Here is a 22,228-nt window from a genome sequence, read left to right on the forward strand (position 1 = left end):
GTATCAACACTGTTGAGCATATATAATTTAAAAATTAATATATTAATTAATAGGTCAAATAGATTAATTATAGATAAAAAAAGATTAAATTTGTATGTATGTTTTTGAAACATACAAATAGGATAAGTGAACCCTTATAAGTTCTTTTTCCAAGGTCTTACTCTTAGAGCTGTACTGCTGCAGTGCAAGAAGATGCCAATACACAAAGAGAAGAAAGGCAGATCATATTCTAGACTATGTATTTAGCAGGAACACAATGGCAGTGTACCAGGTACAAAACATATTTCAGTTGTTTTACTGGGTGCCCTGCAAACAGCTGGGATTGCAAGCATACCATGTTTTGCACTTTTACTATTGCAGCAGTGTCTAGAAAAACATTTCAACAGTAAGAACAGTAAAAGCCTGTAAATACTAGAGAATGATTGCCGTGGCTGCTAAAATACATCTACAAATGGGAAGTCAAAAATCTGACTTAAGAGATCCTAACACTTTGCTTTGACCTCAAAAGAGAACAAAAGAGAACTCTGCCTTCAATGAAAACAATTTTTGATTCCCATTTTGAACACATGAGGAATGCAAACAGACATCTAGCACTAATATATAAAACCTAAGTATGTTATCTGCTCTTTTCCATCTCAATTAGACTATAAAATGTAAACAAGACACTTCATGGACTAGTTTATCCTAAATAAAATTTTTCAGTACAGGTATAGAGGTATAGTCTTACCTACAAATATTTGCACATTCCAGCAGTATTTCAGCGCTGTAGTTTATATGCCCATGATGAAGAAAGTCCTTCTCAACTTGAACTAATTTATTGTAGGATTCCTGTATAATGTGTGGGAACTGAGCAGAATTGGCATCAATTGTCATATGATCCTGGGCAAAATGTATCTGAATAAGCGTTTTTCTATAAATAAAAATTAAATACAAGATAGCAGTCAGAAAGCACAGCCTACTTTTGAGAACAGACATATTTCTCTCTGCCTTCCTTTAAATTCTGAGAAGTCTACAAAAAGCAGCACAATTGTGTGTTTTACAAATTATAGTAATTCTGAAAAAATCCAAATATTATATTTTGAGATTAGAGAAGAGGTATCACTTGTTCCATGTATCTAATTCTTTCATCTTACTCCTAATCAGTCTTCTAAGTACAGATGAACTGAGAAGACTGATAAGAGTCTTCCTTTTCTAACAGAAAAGCTTCCCATTTATGGAAAGAGACAGGAGTGTAAGTGTTGTATACTTCTCTCCCTTTGCCAACACGTTGTAAGGTCTCTATGCTTGAATTTCAGTGGAACTGAAATCATTGTTTAGTTTCAACATGAACAGGCTTCTTGGTTCATGTTGAGAACTGAAGACTGTAGACTGCAGTAGCGTTGTGGGAGTGTTCAAACAGATACCACTGCACAGGCAAATACACATTGTGCCTTTAGGTAACCTGTACTGCAAGCTATGCACAATAGGTTGTGGTGTCTAGTTTACCAACATAACAGGCAGTAGGGATACATGCAAGCATTTGAGAAGGAAATACAGAAATTTGGAAAGAAATTTAAACTTTAAAAGACCAAACCACAACACAAATTACTCAGAACAAAAATATTTGAGAATCCACAGAATTTGTCATACTAAAATAAGACAGCATTGTAAAAAATACATATATTTGCAATGTAGCTGCATTTTAGAAGCTAGGCATATTTTAAAGAAAAGACAGCTTACCTGGCTTCAAGGGATGCAATCATAAAACCCAATTCTGATTGCCTGCCAGGTCTCTTCAATAAAGTAGATCGAAGCACACTTATAGTATGTTCCAGTATCTCACAAGCCTGCAGGTAACACCAGAATTTTCATAATTCTATTTTAAATGTCTACAGATAATAACAAACATTCATTTAGATAGCTTACATTTTGTACAGAACATGTTAATTATCCCCAGGATGGCTGGCTCTTGAAAACTGTAAATAAGTCTAGAAAGTTTGAGTTACAGAATCACAGAATCACCAGGTTGGAAGAAACCTTCAAGGTCATTGAGTCCAACCCATCCCCAACACCTCTACTATACCCTGGCACCCAGTGCCACTTGTTTTAAACAGATCCAAGGATGGTGACTCCACCACCTCCCCAGGCAGGCCATTCCAGTACTTGATCACTCTTTCCATAAAAAACTTTTTCCTAATACCCAGCCCAAATTTCCCTTGGCACAGCTTAAATCTGTGTCCTCCTCTCTGTGTTATGATCATGCTTAGATGCTTTGATGATTACGTGAATGGTGCACATACATACAAGGACAGAAGATGGAGCCAGATTCATCTTGGAGGTACATAGCAAAAAACAGCAAATAGCAGTTTAGTCAAAATCAAAATAATCCCTCTACATGACACAGCCTTGCACAGTTTATCAAGACAGGTTAGATCATCACAGACATAAGACTATTCATGCTGAAACTCATGAAAGTTAAGGGTTTAACAGTAAAAGGATATTTTGATGTTATAGGGTTTCAGAAAAAAAAAAAAAAAAAGTGGTACAGAATTATCTTCCAGAATCTAGAAATATTTGTAAAATTATTTTAAATACCTGGGAAGGAAAAGCATAATAAAAATAATACTGAAAGGTTTGATTTTTATCAAATATGAAAAAAATACACCAGTGTAAACAGAACTGTCTGAATACAAAAGAGATCTCATTAAGACAATCAGCTCTCTTGGATTTAGTCATACATACTAGATTATAACTGGTTTTATTCCAATAGGAGAACATACAGCTTATCATAAAAACATCCTAAATTTCTGTGGGTAGAATCTCATTCCAAGTGGCCTGCATCTGTTTGGAATCTGTAATTAATATTTGTTAAATGCTCAGAGAAAACAACATTTACTGCATTTAACACCTAATTTTGCTTTTATTGAAATGTAAAGGCTATAATATTTTACTGAGAGAGACCACTGCTGAAAAAAACCCCAAACCACAATCTCCAAACAGAAAAAATTTCCTTACCGTGCTCTGTTTTCCTTCCCCTCCTTCCTCTAGAATTGCTTCCGTTAGACTAAGAGTACTGTTATACCAAAATTGTTCATCTCCTCCAAGAAGCTGTGCTTTCTCAAGGAGTGCTTTAGCTTGTCTGTGGTTTCTTTCCAGGTTAGCCAACACAGCAAGTAAATACAAGCACCTTGACATATCAGATAGGGCCCTCAATTCCTAGAAAGAAAGAGCTGTGATCTATATACTAAAAATCCACTACTGCTGTTCATATTTTTGTCTGTCCATATTTTAGACTAACTTTAAAGAAATAAAAAGCAAATGCTATGCTCCCAAGTATCTGCTGAATTTCTTAGTTATTCCTTATGGTACATCTACTTCATATTTCTTTCTGTTCCTGTACCTTCTATTTCACAGTCAAAAAAGCTATTTTTCTGCTATTATTTAGTATGTATATATCTGCTAGTGTTTGTCAGCGTCTGATGAAGAAATGGGATGACGAAAGATTTTTTTTTGTTAACTGTACAGATAGAGATCCAGTGAACTTGCAATGTTGCTTTACACTATATAAGCTATATAAGTAGTCCTGTATATGGAACAAATATTGTATAATATTTGTGTACTAGCCTACAGACATACAGGATAATATTGATGAATTGCATAATTAAAATTACTGTCCTCCTTAATGTATTTTGAACTTTCCTCAATATACAATGCTTAATTAATGCTTTATAAAGGGGCATGTATTATTAATGAATATAATGAATATATTATTATTCAAAGTAGTCATGATTATACTAAATTTACATAGGCCATCTTTTCTTACAGGAGAAAAAATATTACACAAAATAACACTATATCAATTACATTTTTTAAGTAAAGGTTTTGCTGCAATGATTATATTTTAAAATCTTTTTTAAAAAAGCACATGGCTGAAGTGGAAAATGTTAGATGTAGGGAAAATATCTGTAATGTGTAATCCTTCATAATAATGAGATAAGGTGGCTCTGTTAGGTGGAACATATGGACACTTATTTCAGATCTGCCAGAATTCTAGGAAATAATTTTAGTTTTATCAAAACATTGCAGTAAGTCCATAATGAAGCTCAAAATGAAATAATCAGACTTTCAAATTATCAAAATATTGAGAGGATAGGGCTAGACGCTCTCTCTCTCTTTTCTGAACAAACCTTGAACTTTTCCCACCTATTCAAACAAACAAGATTGAAACACACCTATATCTTCCAAGGCCACTGCAAAGCAGACAGACATGCTGACACTACTTCAGGAATTTATATAACCTTCAGACAACTCCCATAAAGTTGGACTGAAATGCTATGTTTCTATGTACATATTATATATGTTGAAATGTAATAAGAATTTGGTTTGGGGTGGTGGGAAAAGGCTTGGCTTTGCAGTTAGAGTATTATTATTATTATTATTATTATGAGGAATAACTGCATCTAAAGGAACATAATAACACATGTCATTAGTGTTTCTGTTTCTATTTAATTTGTATTGTACCTGAGTTGCAGCATGGGCCTCCGAAAGCAGAAGCCTTGCTGGTTGATACAAGCCTAGCTGAATTAGTACTTCAGCTTTTTCAACCCACAAGTGAGGGAAAGAAAGTGCACTCAGTCCTTTTCCTGTTACTGCATTTACCTCAAAACCCTGAAAAAATTAAAGAAGTATTACATCTTCATAAATGTCAAAAAACCTAGACAGAATACAAGTTGTTAACTATGATATCCCACACCTCAGCTGTATTTGGATTTTCTAACTTCAAAATTTAACATTATATTACAAGTACAGCAGGCAGTTTATGGGATTTGGATTTTACAATCCTCAAAAGGCATTGAGCTAGTCAGTAGATACTATTTAAATTAACTGTATGACAGATTAACTACTTCAGATATGCTGCTGTCACAAAGCTGATTTTTGGTAATAACTAAAACTAAAAGAGGAATACTATTAACAAGAGCTAAAAGAGGTGACTTGAGAGGGATTAGTAATTAGAAAAACAATTCACAAGTACGAAAAAAAAATACAAAGAGAGCAAAATGGTGTGATGACAAACCAGACAGCATTGCCATAATAAAGAGCAAAGTGCAGGCAAGCGTTAAAAAAAAACAGTAAGGCAATTATCTTCCTAAAAAAGAGAAAGGAAAGAAAGAACTGAAATACTTGCATGCCCTCAAAACAATATGTAAGCAGAAGCAAAACAGTACATGCTAATGTAATGGAGAAAGAGAAAAAATGAAACCAAGACTGAATACAGTATCTTTTTTCCTTCTCAGTTTTTTAATCCATTTGCATTAGTCCCCAAATGCATTTGTAGGAAAGTAGTTTTACTTTGTATGAATCAAGATTCCAATCTTGGTTTTCCTGATATAAATAATATACCAGGCAAACCTCAGCTTCAGATGATTCCTAGCAAAATTTAGGTAGCATGCATTTTTAATTATTTTTGTGTTCATGTATTTCTCAAGTATTATCTAAAAACAAACTAGCAATTGCATTAAAAAAGAGGGAAGAGTATCTTAGTATAGAAACTGAAGTAGAAATAAAAACCTTTTCACTTGAAGTGAGGATATTCTCATTCCTACTACCATTAAGCTGAGCATTTTCAAACAGTAATTTTTTTTCTTCTGTCTTCATGTGTATGTTTTTTTCTTTTTTCAGTGCAATCTCTTGCCTACACCTAAATCACAAGAATGAAAAAGTAAACTCAAGTATATTTGAAAAAGAATTTCATAATGAAGTATTAGTGTGTTAGGAATCTTTACCATATACTACTCTGTAGATAAACACTAACCAAACATGCACAGAATTTTAGGGCACAGCTAATATACCAAAGGTGTGTTCCGAGTTTATTGTTTTTACTATTTTCCTCCAACTACTTAACAACCGTAGGGAAAACAGTCCCAAATAAATACTACCTCAGCAGTGAAAATACATACATTGCTTGTTCTAATTCACTAATGTATACTTCTCCAGCAGCTTTCTCATGATACACAGATGCCTGACTCAGTTTTAAATCTGAGCATATCAGGGCAATTCTACAAATAAAAAGAAGAAATGTTTAAGAAGCAATCCAAATCCTTCATATGTTGCTTCATATAAGCACATTACATATACATATACACATTCCTCATTTGTCAATCCTACCTTCTCGTGTTTTGATTAATACTGGCAATAACAAAGATTGTAAATAAAAACAGGGGAAATTACCCATGGATAGAGGTCACAGAATCAAAGAATGGTTTGGACTGGAAGGAGCTTCTAAAGATATCTTATCTTTAGATGATCTTTGTGAAAGATGCCCTTGCATCCTTGCTCCAAACTCCATCCAATTTGACCTTGAACACTTGCTCCAGTCTAGTCCATCAAACCTGTATCACTCCAACTTAATGGCAAAAATTATGTGCTAAAAGTATGAAAATATTTATATGGTCTCACAATAGCATGCAACCACCTCCACCCTGCTCCTCAATGTGTATGTGCTAACCTACTTTTCTGTCCTGATTAAAGAGTAATATATTCCTACACATCTGTCTAATCATATATAGACATTAGGTCATATATAGAAAATACCATGACATAAACACAAATCTTGAGGAATAAACACAAATCTTGAGGAATCAAAAAAAAAAAAAAAAATTGTCTGGCAAATCTTGGCTGAAAATAATTTCCTACCAGAAAGCCCCTTCAGTCTTGTAAGAAAGAAACTTAATAATCAGTTGGCAGAGAAAGACATATATTTGTATACATTAATATCTATTCTGCTTGGTGGGATCAGTTTCAGGCATTTTAAAGATTCTTTATGTGGTATTTCAGGAACCATCAGAAAATAACCAAACAATTATTACTTATGACTGGTACTTATTAAGAAAATATTATTTAATACCTATCAAAAAATGCATGATAAAATGTTTTAACTAAAACAGCAAGAATTTTCCATTATATGCATATTAAATACTTTTAAATCAAAACTTTTAGGGGTTATCATCCATAAAAAATAACATAATTTTGGTCACAAAGACAAATCTCTCTAAAAATGCACGTATCAGGGCAATTTCTTTGTGCCCTTATGGTGGTGAATTTATTTTTGATGCAACCAGGGAGTCTGCCTTTTGAATACTTAATAGATAAAACTTGCATAGAAACTTAAATTTTTTACTTTGCTTTTTTCCGTTAGATGACAATAAGTAATTTCAAAAATTTTTCATATGAATGTGGCATGGCTTCATAATCTCATATGCTTTCCATATGGGAGATCCTTTTCTATAACAATAAATTTAATGGCTTTAATCCCACAGATCTATTCACCAAAATTCTATTAAATGCATAAAAAAGAAAGGAAAATAAATAAAAATCCATTACAAATATAAAAAAGAGTAAGTCACAAAAAGTCTTGTTACTACTTGGTGAAATATTAATGGATTATCCACTCAATTCAGTTTCTCTTTTATTTAAAATAAATAAAGGATACAAACCGAAGGTGATAGAGATCAGACAGACTTCTACATTCCAGAACTTCACTAGCAATAACTTCAGCTAGCTGAAAGACTGGAAGAATTGAGTGGGGGCAAAAAATTTTCTGTAGTTCTTTTGATAAAAGGTCCATAAAATACAAAGTGCAAGTCTGAAAAGAAATTTTTTAAAATTCAGTCAGATAAACATAATTTTGTAGAAAATAAATTTTAAATTAATGATTACATCTTCAGTTCCAAAATAAACCTGAAAAAAAGCACAAAGACATTTTCTAGCTGAAAGAGCATCAACGTACACAGAAAGGTAAATGTCTTCTCTAAGTTAACTTCATTTCAGCATGCAGAGGACAGGCTAACACCTCTTGAAGTATTAATGAATACTACAATACAAAAGTATTTGGGACAGCTGTCTGAAAATATACAGACAGAAAAAGTAAAATAAAACTAAAATGAATCCATTTTCTCTAATTTTCTCCTAAATAGCAAATGCTCTAGATTTTTAAGGAGTATACTTACCGGCTTTGGGAAATTATCCCAGTGAATACCGTAACTATTTGTTTTCTGTTTAAAAGTATATCTGATTTCATTGGGACAGTCATACTGGGCCCATTCTTCCACATTTGCTGGTAAGGTGTCAACTGATTCTTTCCATTTAGAAACTTCAACCTATAATAAAAACAAGAACACTTATGAGATCAAATTAACAATCCTATTAGTATTAAATGTTCAGCTAAAAAAATTAATACATTTGCTTAACGTCCTTTGAAATTTTGTCAGGTTTGGGGTGGTTTTTGGATCTCTAGACTGTGGGTTTTACAAAACAGCAGCATTTTAACCAAGGCAACAAACAAAAGAAAAAATATTTGTAAATTCATGATCTGTCAAGACTGATCAAGAGTGAAGGAATGATCCACAGATTCACACAGAAATTCTTCCCAGGTTATGAGAGTTGGTACAGTAAAGCATCTGAGCTATTCACCAAATGAGCCCAGGGAAACATCTCTTAGAAAGAGAGGGCTGTTTTAATTCCACTGAAAAGTGGGTCTTACTTGTTTCTCTTTCTTTTTGTCCTTGTCTTTTTTAGGAGTTTTTGACTGCACTTTCTGAGGACTTGTACATTGTGAAGTCTTTGAGAATGCTTTTGTAATAATCCCTGATGCTGACAATGACACCTAGATAATCAAATAATTACAGTTAATAATTTTCAATTTGCAATATTAATAACAATAATAATCTCAGTTTCCAGTAATAGTTATTATCCACTGCAAGTCACTATCTACAACTATTAACAATTGTTGCATATCATATTCTGCTTGCATAATAGTTTTCTTCAGTAAAATAGCAATTTCAGAGACTCCTGGATGCTTGAATTTTTTGCATAACCATTTAGGACGATCATGACAATGCAATTAAGCAGCAGAACTGTCAAAAGACAAGATCATCCCTGGGATAAATACTACTACGACCTTTCTTTAACCTTTACGGTTGCAAATGCACTTTTTTTTTTTTTTTTTTTTCTCAAACCATTAGTCTAACTAGCTTAATTTTCTACAAAGGATGAATTTTACAAGGAAGTAATCTGCAAGATGGCAGAATCACTCTGTACTCTTTCTGGGTCAGTCTTTTACAATGCTAATATTGAATATTATATAAAAGAAATTTCTAAATATTTAAGCATACAAGAGAATAAATCAAAACTTTCTCTGTACAAGCAAGAGCACAGATTCTAATCTTACCTAAAATTAAAAAGAAACAAAAAACCCCAACAACAACAAAACCAAAAACAAACAAACAGAAACCAACAAAAAACAACAACAAAAATAAAACCAAAAGCCACATTAATTTGAGAAGACTAATACATTTTGCTGGAAGAATCAAGAGTAGACTACAAATTATGAATCAAAAAAATAATGCTAGATACACAAAACAAATTTTAATTTCAAATTAAAGGTATCACATCTTTTAAAAGTCAGAGGCATCTGATTTTTTCAGAGAATGTTTTAAGATCTTCAACTGAGTTATTTATGGAATCCTAACACTAAAGAGCCTGCTTTTAAGTGGATGTCTGCAGTCAGGTCGGCTTTACTTTGTAAAGCCAAAACAAGGTATCCTGTAGCACTTTAATTCCTTTAATACCACATTGTAATTCCTTTTCTCACAATACTGTTCAGCTGTTAATATGATTCTTAGAATTATTATCATTATCTTACAACTGGCACTGATGGCAGCATTAACTCTAAGTTTTAGTTTTAATAGCTTATTCAAACAGTAGTACTCTATTCAGGTAGTCTTTTCCCCTAGTAAGATGCACAGTCAAGGGCTGGATATTAAAACTTATGCTTGTGTAAATCTGAAAACATCAATATTCTATTTTTATTTTGCAAATTCCTGTTTCACATCACATGTTAAACTGATTTTTATTTTATTTTAAATTCTTGCTCATAATTACCACAATTAAGTGGTAGCAAATTGCCGTCTTTCACTTCTAATTGGAATAAAATTATACACAAGTCATATCTTACCAATCTGCTTGGTAGGTCCCAACCAAGACTGTTCCTAAAATGATTTGTTGCATTACTATTATCAAGTACAAATTTAGTCTCTTCAAATATTTACTCTACTTAACAGATAATTGTTTTCCTATGATCATTGCTGTGATTCTGAATAGCCATTTCAATTGGGCATATCTATGAGAAGTGAAGTACATTTGATTGATTTGAAATGCTCTAACTATGAAAAAGTAATTAGAGAAATCAATCAGTGAACACTGCCAGCCTCTACAATCCCTTCAGTCAAATGACAGTCCTTTTGATTCAATTTCATGATGTTTCACCTTCAGAACTGCCAGAAATGTCTTCAGTATGTATTCTGCCACTACTGAGAATACAAAATTTGAGAACCTATTGCATAAAGCATATGAACAGACTCCTGAGAAACAATGGCCCACTGCTTTTATCCTTAATGTCTCTTCTCCATTTTCCTGATAGAAACAATTTTCTTGTTTAATCCTTAAACCTGAGAAAATACATTAACTGCACCATAAAACAGAAAACTCTAAGGGCAAAGTTAAACACCAAATGAATAACTGCTACCATAATTATACAAGGAAATGTGAAATATATTGGCCACATTATAATAACACAGCACAACGTATAATTTCATATGATCTCACCTGCCAGATACGGATGATACAGGCATATGCCATTAAACAGTGCTGCTGATGAAAAGAAGAACCACGACCAGAAAATAAAGCCATTAATGTCTGTGCTCTAAACAAAGCTTCCAGTTGTTTAATATTGCTCAGATCTTCCAAATTCATTTGGGGCATGGTACCATTTGCTCCATTGTCCACCTTAGCATTTTCTATAGGCAAAAATTTTGGTATAGCATTGCTTTCTGCTAAAAAAAACCAGCAAACACATGCTCACAGTGACAGCATTGAAAAAATGTATTTAAAAGTTAAAATTTCTGAATTGAAAATGCAAATATTTAGGGGGAAAAAAAAGAAAAATGGAAATCTATCTGCTAAAGATGTTCTTGTAAAAGTAAAGCAATGCTACTTGTACCATGTTTTCAGTTGACAGTATAAGAGTTCTGTATAATAAATTATGTAAGCCTGATAAAGAAATTAAATCTGCAAAAGGCTGGATGAGATGATCTTTTGAGGTTCCTTCCAACCTGGGTTGTTTTATATTTGAATCCAATTTCCCTTATTACATTACTTGAGTTTCCATTAAGAGCTTTGCAAAGATTTTTTTGAAACTTAAGTGGTATAAGGATAGTAATCATAAGCAAACTGGTGAAACTGGTTGGATTACAGAACTAATAGAAAAACTCTCTTGGCTGGGTTCAGAATTGGCTGGATGGCCAGCCAGTATGGCCATGGTGGTGGTGAGCAGTGCTGCGTCCAGCTGGGGACAGTCACCAGTGGTGTCTCTCAGGGCTCTATGCTGAGCCAGCTCTGTTCAATATTTTTATTGATGACATGGATGAGGGGATTGAGCCTTTCATTATAAATCTGCAGATGACACTAAGCTGGGAGTGTGTGTCCATCTGTTGAAAGGTCAGAGGGCTCTGCAGGGAGACCTGGAACGGTTGGAGGGATGGGCAGAGTCTAATGGGATGAAGTTTAACAAGTCCAAGTGCCAAGTTCTGTATTTTGGCCACAATAACCCCCTGCAATGCTATAGGCTGGGAATGGTGTGGCTGGACAGTGCCCAGGCAGAGAGGGACCTGGGGGCACTGGTCAACAGCCGGTTGGATATGAGCCAGCAGTGTGCCTTGGTGGCCAAGAAGGCCAATGGCTCCTGGCCTGTGTCAGGAACAGGGTGGCCAGCAGGAGCAAAGAAATTATTCTCCCCCTGTACTCGGCACTGGTGAAGCCACACTTCAAGTGCCATGTCCAGTTCTGGCCCCTTTGGGAAGGACATTGAGACACTCGAGTGCGTCCAGAGGAGGCAGCGAGGCTGGAGAGGGGCTGGGAGCACAAGTCCTGTGAGGAACGACTGAGGGAACTGGGCATGTTCAGCCTGGAGAAAAGGAGACTCACAGGGGACCTTATCACTCTACAACCCCCTGAAAGGTGGCTGTGCTCAGGTGGGGTTGGTCTCTTTCTCCAGGCAGCACTGACAGAACCAGAGGACACAGCCTCAAGCTGCACCAAGGAAAATATAGGTTGGATATCAGGAAAAAGTTTTTACAGAAAGGGTGATAAAGTTCTGGAATGGCCTGCCTGGGGAGGTGGTGGAGTCACCATCCCTGGATGTGTTTAAAAAAAGACCGGATGTGGCACTCAGTGTCATGCTTAGTTGAGGTGTTTGGGCATGGGTTGGACTTGATGATCTTGAAGGTCTCTTCCAACCAATTTTGTGTATTCTGTGAAAACTTAAATCACCACAGGACTTCTAAAAAAACTCAACAAAACCACTAACAGAAAAGTATGAACAGTATGTTGCTACTGTTACTAATCAACTGTGTGATAGAGACCCTGCATATTTATCTTTCTCAATGAAAACACCAGAAGTACTTGTCTGATCTATGTCATCTATCCACTCAAAAAAAACCCAGCAGAGCAAATGTTCATTAATGCCACACAGGACAGTATGGTTCCAGAAATCAGATACTTTTTTTCCTACACAAATATTGGGGTATCTTATCCGAATAGGTCATTAAGGTCATACCAGTACAAGTGATATTTGTGTGAAAGGAGTAAAGAATTTCTACAGTTACAAAGTTCTTGAAGCCACACATCCCTTTGAAGGTCATTTTTGAAAAATTAATGCTAAGATAAAGCCAAGGAAAGGGTAATGGACTTAGGTACCCAAATCTTGGCATAGAAGCTATTTCCTTCAGTTTCATCTGTCCCTCCATGAGAATTCACTTGTAACAAATTGTCCAGCACTGTTTTTTGGTAGCATCTCACATGTCAAGAATCCCTATGTCAGAGGGGAACAGCATCTTATTACTTCAAAAGACTGAGGATAATTCTCCACAGCATAACACAGAATTCACAGATAAACTGAACTTGCATTGAATAAATGAAGTAAGTGCATGAGAAAATACAAGCAAGCTTGTGCCTTTCCTTCTGATAACTAAGCTGCATATTTAAAATCTCACTTTTGTATCCTGCTGAGAAATTGCTCTGAAGGAGAAACACCCATTACATACCTTCCTCTTGTGAGGATTGCATAGGGAATTTCATACAAAGCAGGAGATCTACTGCCCACTCCAGAGGTTTAATAGCATCATTGAGGGGAAACTGATTGCAATATAAGCATTCAGCAAATTCCATCAAGTAATCAACTCTCTGCCATTCATCTTCTTGTTTCTATAAAAGTAATAATGGAGGAGTTAATTTGTATTTGTTTATGTAAACCATCAAAATTATATTTTAAAGTTTCATGTAGCCATCACATCAGATTGGCATCACATAATCAGAATTATGATAAACAGAATGTAACAGAAAAGTCCACCACGAGTTAAATCTTCATTTTATTAAAACCACTTGTTATTCTTAGACATTTTTCTTTGGCAGAACTCAACTAAAATTTTACTGGATATAAAGATTCAACCATAGAGAGTTTTCCTACTGAAGAGTAATCTCTAAGTAATAAAAGGCAATGGCCAAATATATGGCCTCCCTACCCAATCAGGAACTTGCAGTTCTATGAATTATGTGGGAAACATAATTCTATCAGCATGGGAACAAGCAGTAAGAACTGACAAACCTGCAAAGCAATGATCGCATTTTGAAAACAGCTTAACTGTCCAACAATACTTTTGGAGACTGTCACCAAGTGTCGCCACATCTGTGACAAGTAATCTTCACTTTCATGACTGACTTTCTGAATGGCCATCATAAAATTGCATCCTGATCCTGCCCTCACTGTAGCCATAAGTTTGAAAATCAGGCTAGAAAAAAGATCAAACAAATTACAAATTACTTGCATCTGTACCTTTTAAGTTACTTTGTGAGTAAGACACATATACTTGTTCGTATCTGTATAGTACAAAGATGCAAAGCTTATAAACTAGTGTAAAAGGGCATGAAACCAACTCAGGTAAGATCATGTAAACAATATCCTAGAAAATTTTGTTTCCATTTCGTGAAGATGAGTTTGCAGTTAGGAAAACTAAAGCTTCTGCTGTATAGCCACATTTCATGCATCTATTTGCTTGGGAAGTAAGATACTGCTTTTATATAAGTTTTTTTTAAATTATACTTACAAATAATACTAGCAGATTAATGATAGAAAGCACTGCCTCTGTGTGTCTTTTTCATGGAAAAGACACAAAAATGTTTTGTGTTGTAAGGACAGGCTGCTTCAAAGTAATTATAATACTTTCCCAATGCATATAAAATACAAAAATACTCATGAGTTTTATATTTCTTAAGAATCAAAATGCTTATTTTAATAAAAATAAGTCAACCAACTTACAGTTTGTGTCTTGTCTGAGGCAAAACTTGAATAGCTTCATCCAGGACTTTTAGTGCTGTCTCCCAGTCAGCTTTATCAGCACAGATGTGGAATAATAGACCATATAAGGAGGTTCTTAACATCAGATCTTCCTCAGCACCTTTGAAGTACATTCAAATGATTTATTAATATACTGCAGAATTAGAATAATGATTACAAAATACTGGGTTTTCTTTTATTACCAAATCAACAGAAGGAAGAACATGCCTGGGAGAAAGCATCCAACTGATAATCCAATATTTTGAAAATCCTTTGTAGTCCACTGATGCAAAAGACATGTATCTTTCTTTTCCTTAAAAAAAGCAACAAAAACACAAAAAACAAAACAAAACACAAAAAACACCTTTATCTTTCTGTTAACATATATCTCTAAGTATTATCGAACTTCTGTTTTGTCAGTGAACCAATCCATATCATTGACATGAATAGTAACCTGTAACTTAAATAGTTTCTTGACCAGATGAAAGCCACAGGCATTTCTCCAGAGTGAGTCCTATACTGCAAAAGCAATACAAAAATAACCAGATTTAGTAATATTAAATCACTCATTAAATAACAATCAATCCTGAAGTACTCTCAGAGAGTCACAGAGTAGCTGAGATTGGCAGAGATCCTACAGAGCTGTCTGCCTACACCCCTGCCTAAAGCAGGCTCCAGTTTTCACTTGTGAAAATTTGAAATATTTGCCAGAAGTGGCTTTTATTCTGGGTTTTGAATATTTTCTAAAAATTCTTTTTTGTAAGTTTCATGAAGTGAAACACTACAGTGAAAATCAGAAAGCAAATTACATTGCAGAAAACTGTTGTGAGTTTGATAATTGCCCAAAACCAAAAGAATCACCAAATGGAATACAAGATTATGTGACTGCAGGTAAGAAACCAGAAATGTGTTTATGACAAATAAGTCACTTTTGCCTCTTAGGAAAGGTATCTTTAAGTTCCATTACCATCAGCACCAATCAATAAAAACAAGCAATACCTATTAGAAATTCTTACCTGTTTGTTTTTAGATTCTGCTTTTATAATATTCTTAAGAATAATTTTGGTAGGTTCTTTAAACTGTTCTCTGTCATGTGGTGAGGCTAGCAAAGGTAAACATGCATTCCAAAAGTGCCTAGCTGCAAACATTACAAGGGAATAATTTCCAGCTTCACCTGCATGCCTGAAGAAAGAGAAGTAGAACTTTATAAGGGAAAACAGCCACACTTTAGCTATAATAAAAATTTTTACTTTTAGGAATATTTGGGCTTAGCTATGTGATCTATGGATCACTTCAGTGATGAGGACTTAGCATAAGAGCTTCATGGAAAAGCAATTTTCCATTTTTTATATACCAAACAATTTCACACACTCAGCAGAACTAGGAAAAAATAAGTAACATATTAATGATTTTACTGTATTTCTACATAATCTTAGTTTAAGAGTATTCATTTAAACAATAGCAGAAACCTCCTCAAGATGTTCTCATTGGAATAATATACTTTTTTTTGGCTTCCGATTCCATTAATTTCTCATTCTAAAAAAAATTAAAAAACAAAACACAAAAATTATTACTGTACTGTGGATTTTGCTTGGTACAGTACCACTGTAACACAAGAATATGCCCCAAATGCCACTAGCTGCATTCAAATTGCTTTGAGCATACTTCTGCAAATGATACTTTGAATTAATAAAAGTTAATAATCCTCCAGATTGTGACACAACACAGTTCTCATCTGAGTGAGAAAAAGCTTGGCATTTTAGTGAAAAATTTTAGATTGATGTAATGTAATCACCAATTGAATAGTGCTACTGTTTTAAAAAAAGCAGGTTTTTTAAACTGTCAATATGATCACTCCCTAGACAGCACTTTTTAGATGACATTTAGACTGCTATATTCAGTTCTAGGCCACCCAGTATATGCCGGACATGGAGAAACCAGAAGGAGCTCAGTGAAGGGCCACTGAGATGATCCAGTACTGGGCTGCGCTTGCCTTGAGAAGAGGGCTAGTTGAAAAGGTGGCTCTGGGAGACCTAACAAGGAGAAGTTTCTCAATAACCTAACAAAGTTATTGAGAAACAACAGTCAGGGTCTTCCCAGTGAATGGTAGGACAAGCAAGAACAGGCATAAATTAAAATGAGAAAGGTTCAGAAATGTCCCCCATGGGTACAGCCACTCAGTGGAGCAGGTTATTCACAGAAGCTGGGTGTCTCCATTCCTTGAGGTTTCCACAGCCAGACTGGATAAAGCCCTGGACTGGTCCTGCTTTGAACAGGAGTCTGAACTAGATCCCTTCTGAGGATGGTATGATTCTATGACACTAAAAAGTCAGCTATGTGGAAAGTAGTTGATAAATTTACTGACGTGCAAAAATTTGTCAAATCCTTTGTTAAAGACTTCAGCTCACAACTATGTTGATTTTTATCAGTCTTGGGAGAAAATATGATGATCCCCAAAACTGTAATTAAATTTTAGATCTGTTTTATGTTAGTTTTCTCTCAACATAAAACATACCTGGCACTCAGAACAAAAGTTTTTGATGCTGCTACACGCAGATGTTTTCTTCCAGACAAATTCTCCATTATGCTCTTTCCTTGTATACAGGCTGTAATGCTTAACATTTCTTGTCTCACTGTGTTACGAAGCCTGCATAAAGGCAAATATTTCAAGAAGTGCTAAGTCTTACAGGCTAAGAGCATACCAATTCCTATTAATGACATATTCAATATATAGATGATATATAGATGTCCTTTGCTTAGGAAGTTACAAATCCTTTTATTGAGTTTTCTTTTATAATTAGAAAATATTTAAAAAACAAAATATTTTTTGAAAAGGTAGACTAAAATATCTTTTTCACACCTCTAATGAAAATAACAGTAAAATCAGATTTTAAAAAAACTATTACTTATATTCAGCAAGGAAAGAACATAGATTTGTAAAATTTTTCCTATTTTTCACTATTGTACATAAAAAAAAACTAGGCCAAAGTCAAACTTATACACCAAGCAATTAAAAACAGAGGAAAATAAGACAATTTTTGATACTTTATTTTGGGATTTGTCATGCTTGTGTCTGGTAATGTATGCCCAGGGCTCTTGAGAAATGGATATGGATCCTACTCTACTACATGTAGAAGAAAACGATGTAGATCTCAGTTCCAGAGTTAATCACTTAAAACTTAATACACAAATAAATTGACACCACTGGTTAATACTACTGATTAATAGCGACTTAGTAATCAAAGAAGGACTAGGATGTGCAGGAGTTTTCCGTGTCGGGTACCGAACGCCGCCCGCAGGGACGCGGAGCGCGCCCTGGCAGCGCCGCCTGCAGGAGCAGCCTGTGTCCGCCAGAGGGCGCCCTGCCCACAGCAGGCGCGAACCGGGCACGCTTCAGCCTCGGAGCGCCCGAGCGCGACTTGCGCTTCATCACCGGGACACGCTACGCTCCGCGCTTTGGACACAGCACTGGCAGCTCATGACTGCACAGTCAAACATTTTATCCATCACCAGCCTGCGGATTGCTACAGGTACAGCAAGTAGTCTCTGAATTTCTGTGAAGTTCTGAAACAATCTATTTAATATTAAGATAACTTGGTTTGCCCTTCAGGTATTAGAGCCAGATGAGCACTGAAAGCAATTTGCTCCACCAAAAGAAGTACAATCAGCTATTTTCTGCTTAGAGATTATAAAAGAGTCAAAATACTATGATTGCCAGAGATAATTTCAGAGCAGCAGTGCTCCCGAGAAGACACCCAAACACAGAGATGTACAAGCTTCTGATTCCTTTGGATAGCAAGCGTCATCTATCTGAAGGGGGTCCAGAGCTACAATCTGCATCTCCCACTGCCTTTTGTTTTCAGCTGTAGCTGCACAATTTTTTTGGAAAAAATATTCTTCCTTTTTTGATTATGTGACCAGATAAATTTACCCTCTTAATTCAAAATTAAGTTCAATAATATTACCATATCATATGAAATTCTATGTACTTACATGCCATATTTCTTAATATTTCTGTTGAGGACAAAATTCCCATCTGATTCCAAGACCCTTTTGGAACAAGTCATCACTCTTTCATAGTCTTGTGATACATACGCAAAATATGTAAGTCGTGTCAGTGTCTGCAATTCCATCAAGGAATCTGACCAACTGTACTCTAAAGTCAAATCCAGTAACTAGGATTTAAAAAAAAAAAAAAAAAAAAAAAAAAAAAAAAAAAAAAAAAGTTAAAATTCCAGAGCTTTATATGCTTTTTTCTACAGTAATTGCATGCTTATAGCTGTGTCTTCCTTACAACCCACCTGGGTATGGAACAAGTATGTGATATGATAAAGCCATCAAGGAAATGAAAGAGCTACAAGTACAATCAAAATATACAATGGAGAGGCCTCATTCACCGTGTAGTAAGGATTAACATAGTGTGTACAAATCCAGATATAATTGTGCACGCCTTTTGGCCAGAAGTGTCTGCCAGGACTTATTCTATGTCCTCAGTCATCTTTCAAAAAACAGGGGAATAAGACTTTCAAAACTCAGAGCCCATTTTAGTTAAGCTGAAAGTAAGAATGGGACATAGAAGTGGTTTTGCAACAACCAGTAATTGTAATAAGCAGTTGCTGTGTATGCTGTTATATATATGGCAGCTTGGGAGAGCTTGGGCTGCATAATCTTAGAGGTTTTTTCCGACCTAAACATACATACATATATATAGATAGTTACAGGTAGTTTCATATATAGTTTGATTACAGGATCTAAATTTTCATTTTAATTTCTTTTGTACATGTCAAAGTTCCACCTTTTTAGGATAGTGGTAATTGTTAATGAATTGATCCGAATGAAGATACTACAACTCTACAATACAAAACTGCACCAGTGAAGTGATAGCTGAAGTTAACTCTTAATATTTCACATAATTCTGTAGACCAGCTAGAATTAGATACCTATATATTCATAAGGACCCAGTTCCTAATTGTCAGTAATAGTTTCATTGTTGTCCTGGCAAGCTGTTAGTTTTATTTCAGACAGTCAATCAATAGTACCCAAGTGTAGTTGCATTCTACCTTGCAACTGTCAAAAGTTAATTGACTATAACATGAAGTTTTCTGTTGAAATGTTGAATGCTTCTAATACAAACGCAAACTTCCCTATAACTACCTGAAATGAGGCTGGAGCCAGGGAGTGGTCAGTCTCTTTTCCCAGGTAACAAGTGACAGGAAGAGAGGAAACAGTCTCAAGTCGCACCGGGGAGGTTTAGATTGGATACTGGGAAAATTCCTTCACTGAAAGGAAGTCCCCATCCCTGGAAGAATTTAAAAATCGTGTGGATGTGGCACTTGGTGACCTTGGCAGTGCTGGGGGAACAGTTGGACTCCATGGTCTCAGAGGGCTTTTCTAACCTAAACAACTTTAAGCTTCTATTAAGTTTTCTCCAGAAAAAAAATGAAATGCTAGAAGTATGGCTCAGTACAGAATTCACCTAAACCCATTATGCTCATCTGATGATTCCTGAAACAATCTGCTAGAGAAACAAGTATAAACCAAATATTTATAGTCTAATGGTAGCTGGTTTTTGGATAAATAAAATTATTCTTTCACAAAAATCTCCTTCCTGTTATAAATATTTGTTCTCTTGGTTAAAGAAAATAATGGTGTAATAAAAGTTTCAAAAATAATTTAAACTCCATTGAAAATTGAATTTGAAATCAAATTAATAGTACACAATTTCTTAAAACTTAAGAGCTGATAAAAAAAAACAAACATAAATACCTGGGATAAGCTAGGAACAGTGAAATCCATGAGACCCAAGCCATTACATGAATACATTTCCAGCCCAACAAGAATTCTTGCCAGAGGATTTTGTCCTTCGTCATTATTCTAAGAAAAAATAAAAAAAATCACATTCAGAGATTTTTTGCAAGATAATATTATTAAGGACATTAATTGAGATGTAATAGTAATAATAATAATAGTACTAAAAATAGTAATAGAAAATCTCAGTTTGCTCTTAGCAATTGCTGTTCTCTACTGTGTCCTTAAAATGGTTGGTTTTTTATATTATACATTTTTAATTAACATTGTGAATGCTGAACTACTAGTTTCAACACTAAAAGCCCATATCAACAATATAATGAAGGTAAATTTCATATGCCACTGAGGGTTTCCAGTTTTATAGACACTATAAAATAAAAATATAATAATTAAATATTTCTTTCCAACTTACTAAGTCTATAATCTATATATATAAAGAGGCCATAGTAAATGTTGACATTAATATAGCTGATTTTTCTTAACACTTTTAATGCAGTCATTTTATTATTTTACATTTGTGAATTCAAAATCAATTTTGCTCACCAGTCATCATATGACAAACATCACCATGGCAGCTAACAGTGTAAGGAAGAGTTAGGAAATGTAGACTCACTGCTATGCCCAATGTGAAAAATTTACTCTGTAAGGAGCTACAGACAAAATTTATTTTTACATTTTGATCAAATATACAGAAGAAAATGTACCTTGATCATTCCAGTCATTATTAAAAGAATGTATGAATTTAAATTTTCTTTGTGAAGTTTCAACTTTATGCAGGATTTCAGGGCAATCATACCTCCTCCCAAGTCCCAAGCTGATGTCTGATCTGCTGCTGATTTAACTGCTTTGCTTTCACCCAGGTAGCAATGATTTGTTGTTGTGCAGCAATAGAGACTTTTTCATTAGGTATGGTTCCAGTCATTGCATTTAGGGCAAATTCACAAATCTAAACACCAAGGGGAAAAAAAAAAAAAAAAAGTGAAATACAGGAGAATGTGGAAAGTTTCTTGTATGGAACATGCTATCCATTAGTTATTTTTAGATTATTACACATGCATCTGTAAGCCTAACAACATCTCCTTTATGTCAACCCAAGACAAATAGAAGTTACAGTCCTCAGCCCCAAGTTGGTAAGGAATTCCAATGTGCATTTGGGGAGGATTTGTGGTGACAAAAACCTGTAAAAGAAGGTAGCTTTTTCTTTAAAAAACTTCTACTCTTGAATTTATAGGAATTTGTTCTGCAGTAATATATGACAGCAGAATGAAAGGGGACTACAAAAAATCAGGGGTTTGCACCTCTAAGGCAGCTTTGATGTCAGGAAGTCCACTAGGATCTACTGAAAAAGACTGGATGATATTTGCTTTTTCCTGTTTCTTTGCTGCAGCTTTTCTGCTACTCTCTATTGCTGTATCTTTTATCTTCTCAACAGGTTTTGGCTTTGGAATCCAAGAAATAATTAGGCCTCGAGCCAAAGCATTACATAACATCAGTAAAATTTCAGTACTTCTGTAGAAGAAAACAAAAATCAGAAGTGCATACTGCATCAGATCAAAATAAAAGCAGGAATAAAGTTATTGATTTCAAGAAGTAAGCATTAGTTGAAAATCTAGTTTTCTCATAGAAAGCAAAATAATGGATATTACAAAAAAAAAAAAAAAAAAAAAAAAACCAAAAAAAAAACCAAAAAAAACCCCATGTCTGATGGTAAAGCTGTCTAATAATTAAAATTTAAAAACCCAGAATCAATTTTCAGTTAACATCAATTTTTTTCACTCTTTCTCTTTTTCTCATATGAAAAGAGCAATTATTTTCTAAAAAAGTATCCTAATCAAAGCCCTTCATATTTTTTATGGTTATCATTGCTAGTACATACAGATGTAAGTATCAAAATTAATAAGCAGGTATTATCAGTGTTCATTTCTGCACAAAACTGAAATTTTAATTTTATTCTCTCCAGTACTGTTAAAAGAGACATTTTTGCTGCTGGTCATT

General features: G+C 34.6%; 1 protein-coding gene across 1 annotated transcript in view; it reads right to left on the reverse strand.

Moving 5' to 3' along the window:
• Window positions 1-22,228, reverse strand: part of CFAP46 (cilia and flagella associated protein 46) — a 67,742-nt gene that overhangs the window by 21,728 nt on the left and 23,786 nt on the right. Inside the window, exons 19-38 of the mRNA XM_030276647.4 lie at window positions 21,532-21,742; window positions 21,030-21,179; window positions 20,192-20,299; window positions 18,419-18,600; window positions 16,941-17,072; window positions 15,442-15,607; window positions 14,654-14,738; window positions 14,408-14,546; window positions 13,697-13,880; window positions 13,137-13,296; window positions 10,642-10,868; window positions 8,519-8,641; window positions 7,986-8,135; window positions 7,473-7,621; window positions 5,937-6,035; window positions 5,548-5,677; window positions 4,501-4,647; window positions 2,995-3,195; window positions 1,720-1,826; window positions 728-910 (exon numbers count right to left, since the gene is read on the reverse strand). Coding sequence (XP_030132507.2) covers window positions 728-910; window positions 1,720-1,826; window positions 2,995-3,195; window positions 4,501-4,647; window positions 5,548-5,677; window positions 5,937-6,035; window positions 7,473-7,621; window positions 7,986-8,135; window positions 8,519-8,641; window positions 10,642-10,868; window positions 13,137-13,296; window positions 13,697-13,880; window positions 14,408-14,546; window positions 14,654-14,738; window positions 15,442-15,607; window positions 16,941-17,072; window positions 18,419-18,600; window positions 20,192-20,299; window positions 21,030-21,179; window positions 21,532-21,742 — 3,033 coding nt within the window. The remainder of the gene's footprint in view (window positions 1-727; window positions 911-1,719; window positions 1,827-2,994; window positions 3,196-4,500; window positions 4,648-5,547; window positions 5,678-5,936; window positions 6,036-7,472; window positions 7,622-7,985; window positions 8,136-8,518; window positions 8,642-10,641; window positions 10,869-13,136; window positions 13,297-13,696; window positions 13,881-14,407; window positions 14,547-14,653; window positions 14,739-15,441; window positions 15,608-16,940; window positions 17,073-18,418; window positions 18,601-20,191; window positions 20,300-21,029; window positions 21,180-21,531; window positions 21,743-22,228) is intronic.

The sequence above is a fragment of the Taeniopygia guttata genome, chromosome 6 (assembly GCF_048771995.1).
Source record: "Taeniopygia guttata chromosome 6, bTaeGut7.mat, whole genome shotgun sequence".
In the NCBI taxonomy this organism is placed as follows: Eukaryota; Metazoa; Chordata; class Aves; order Passeriformes; family Estrildidae; genus Taeniopygia; species Taeniopygia guttata.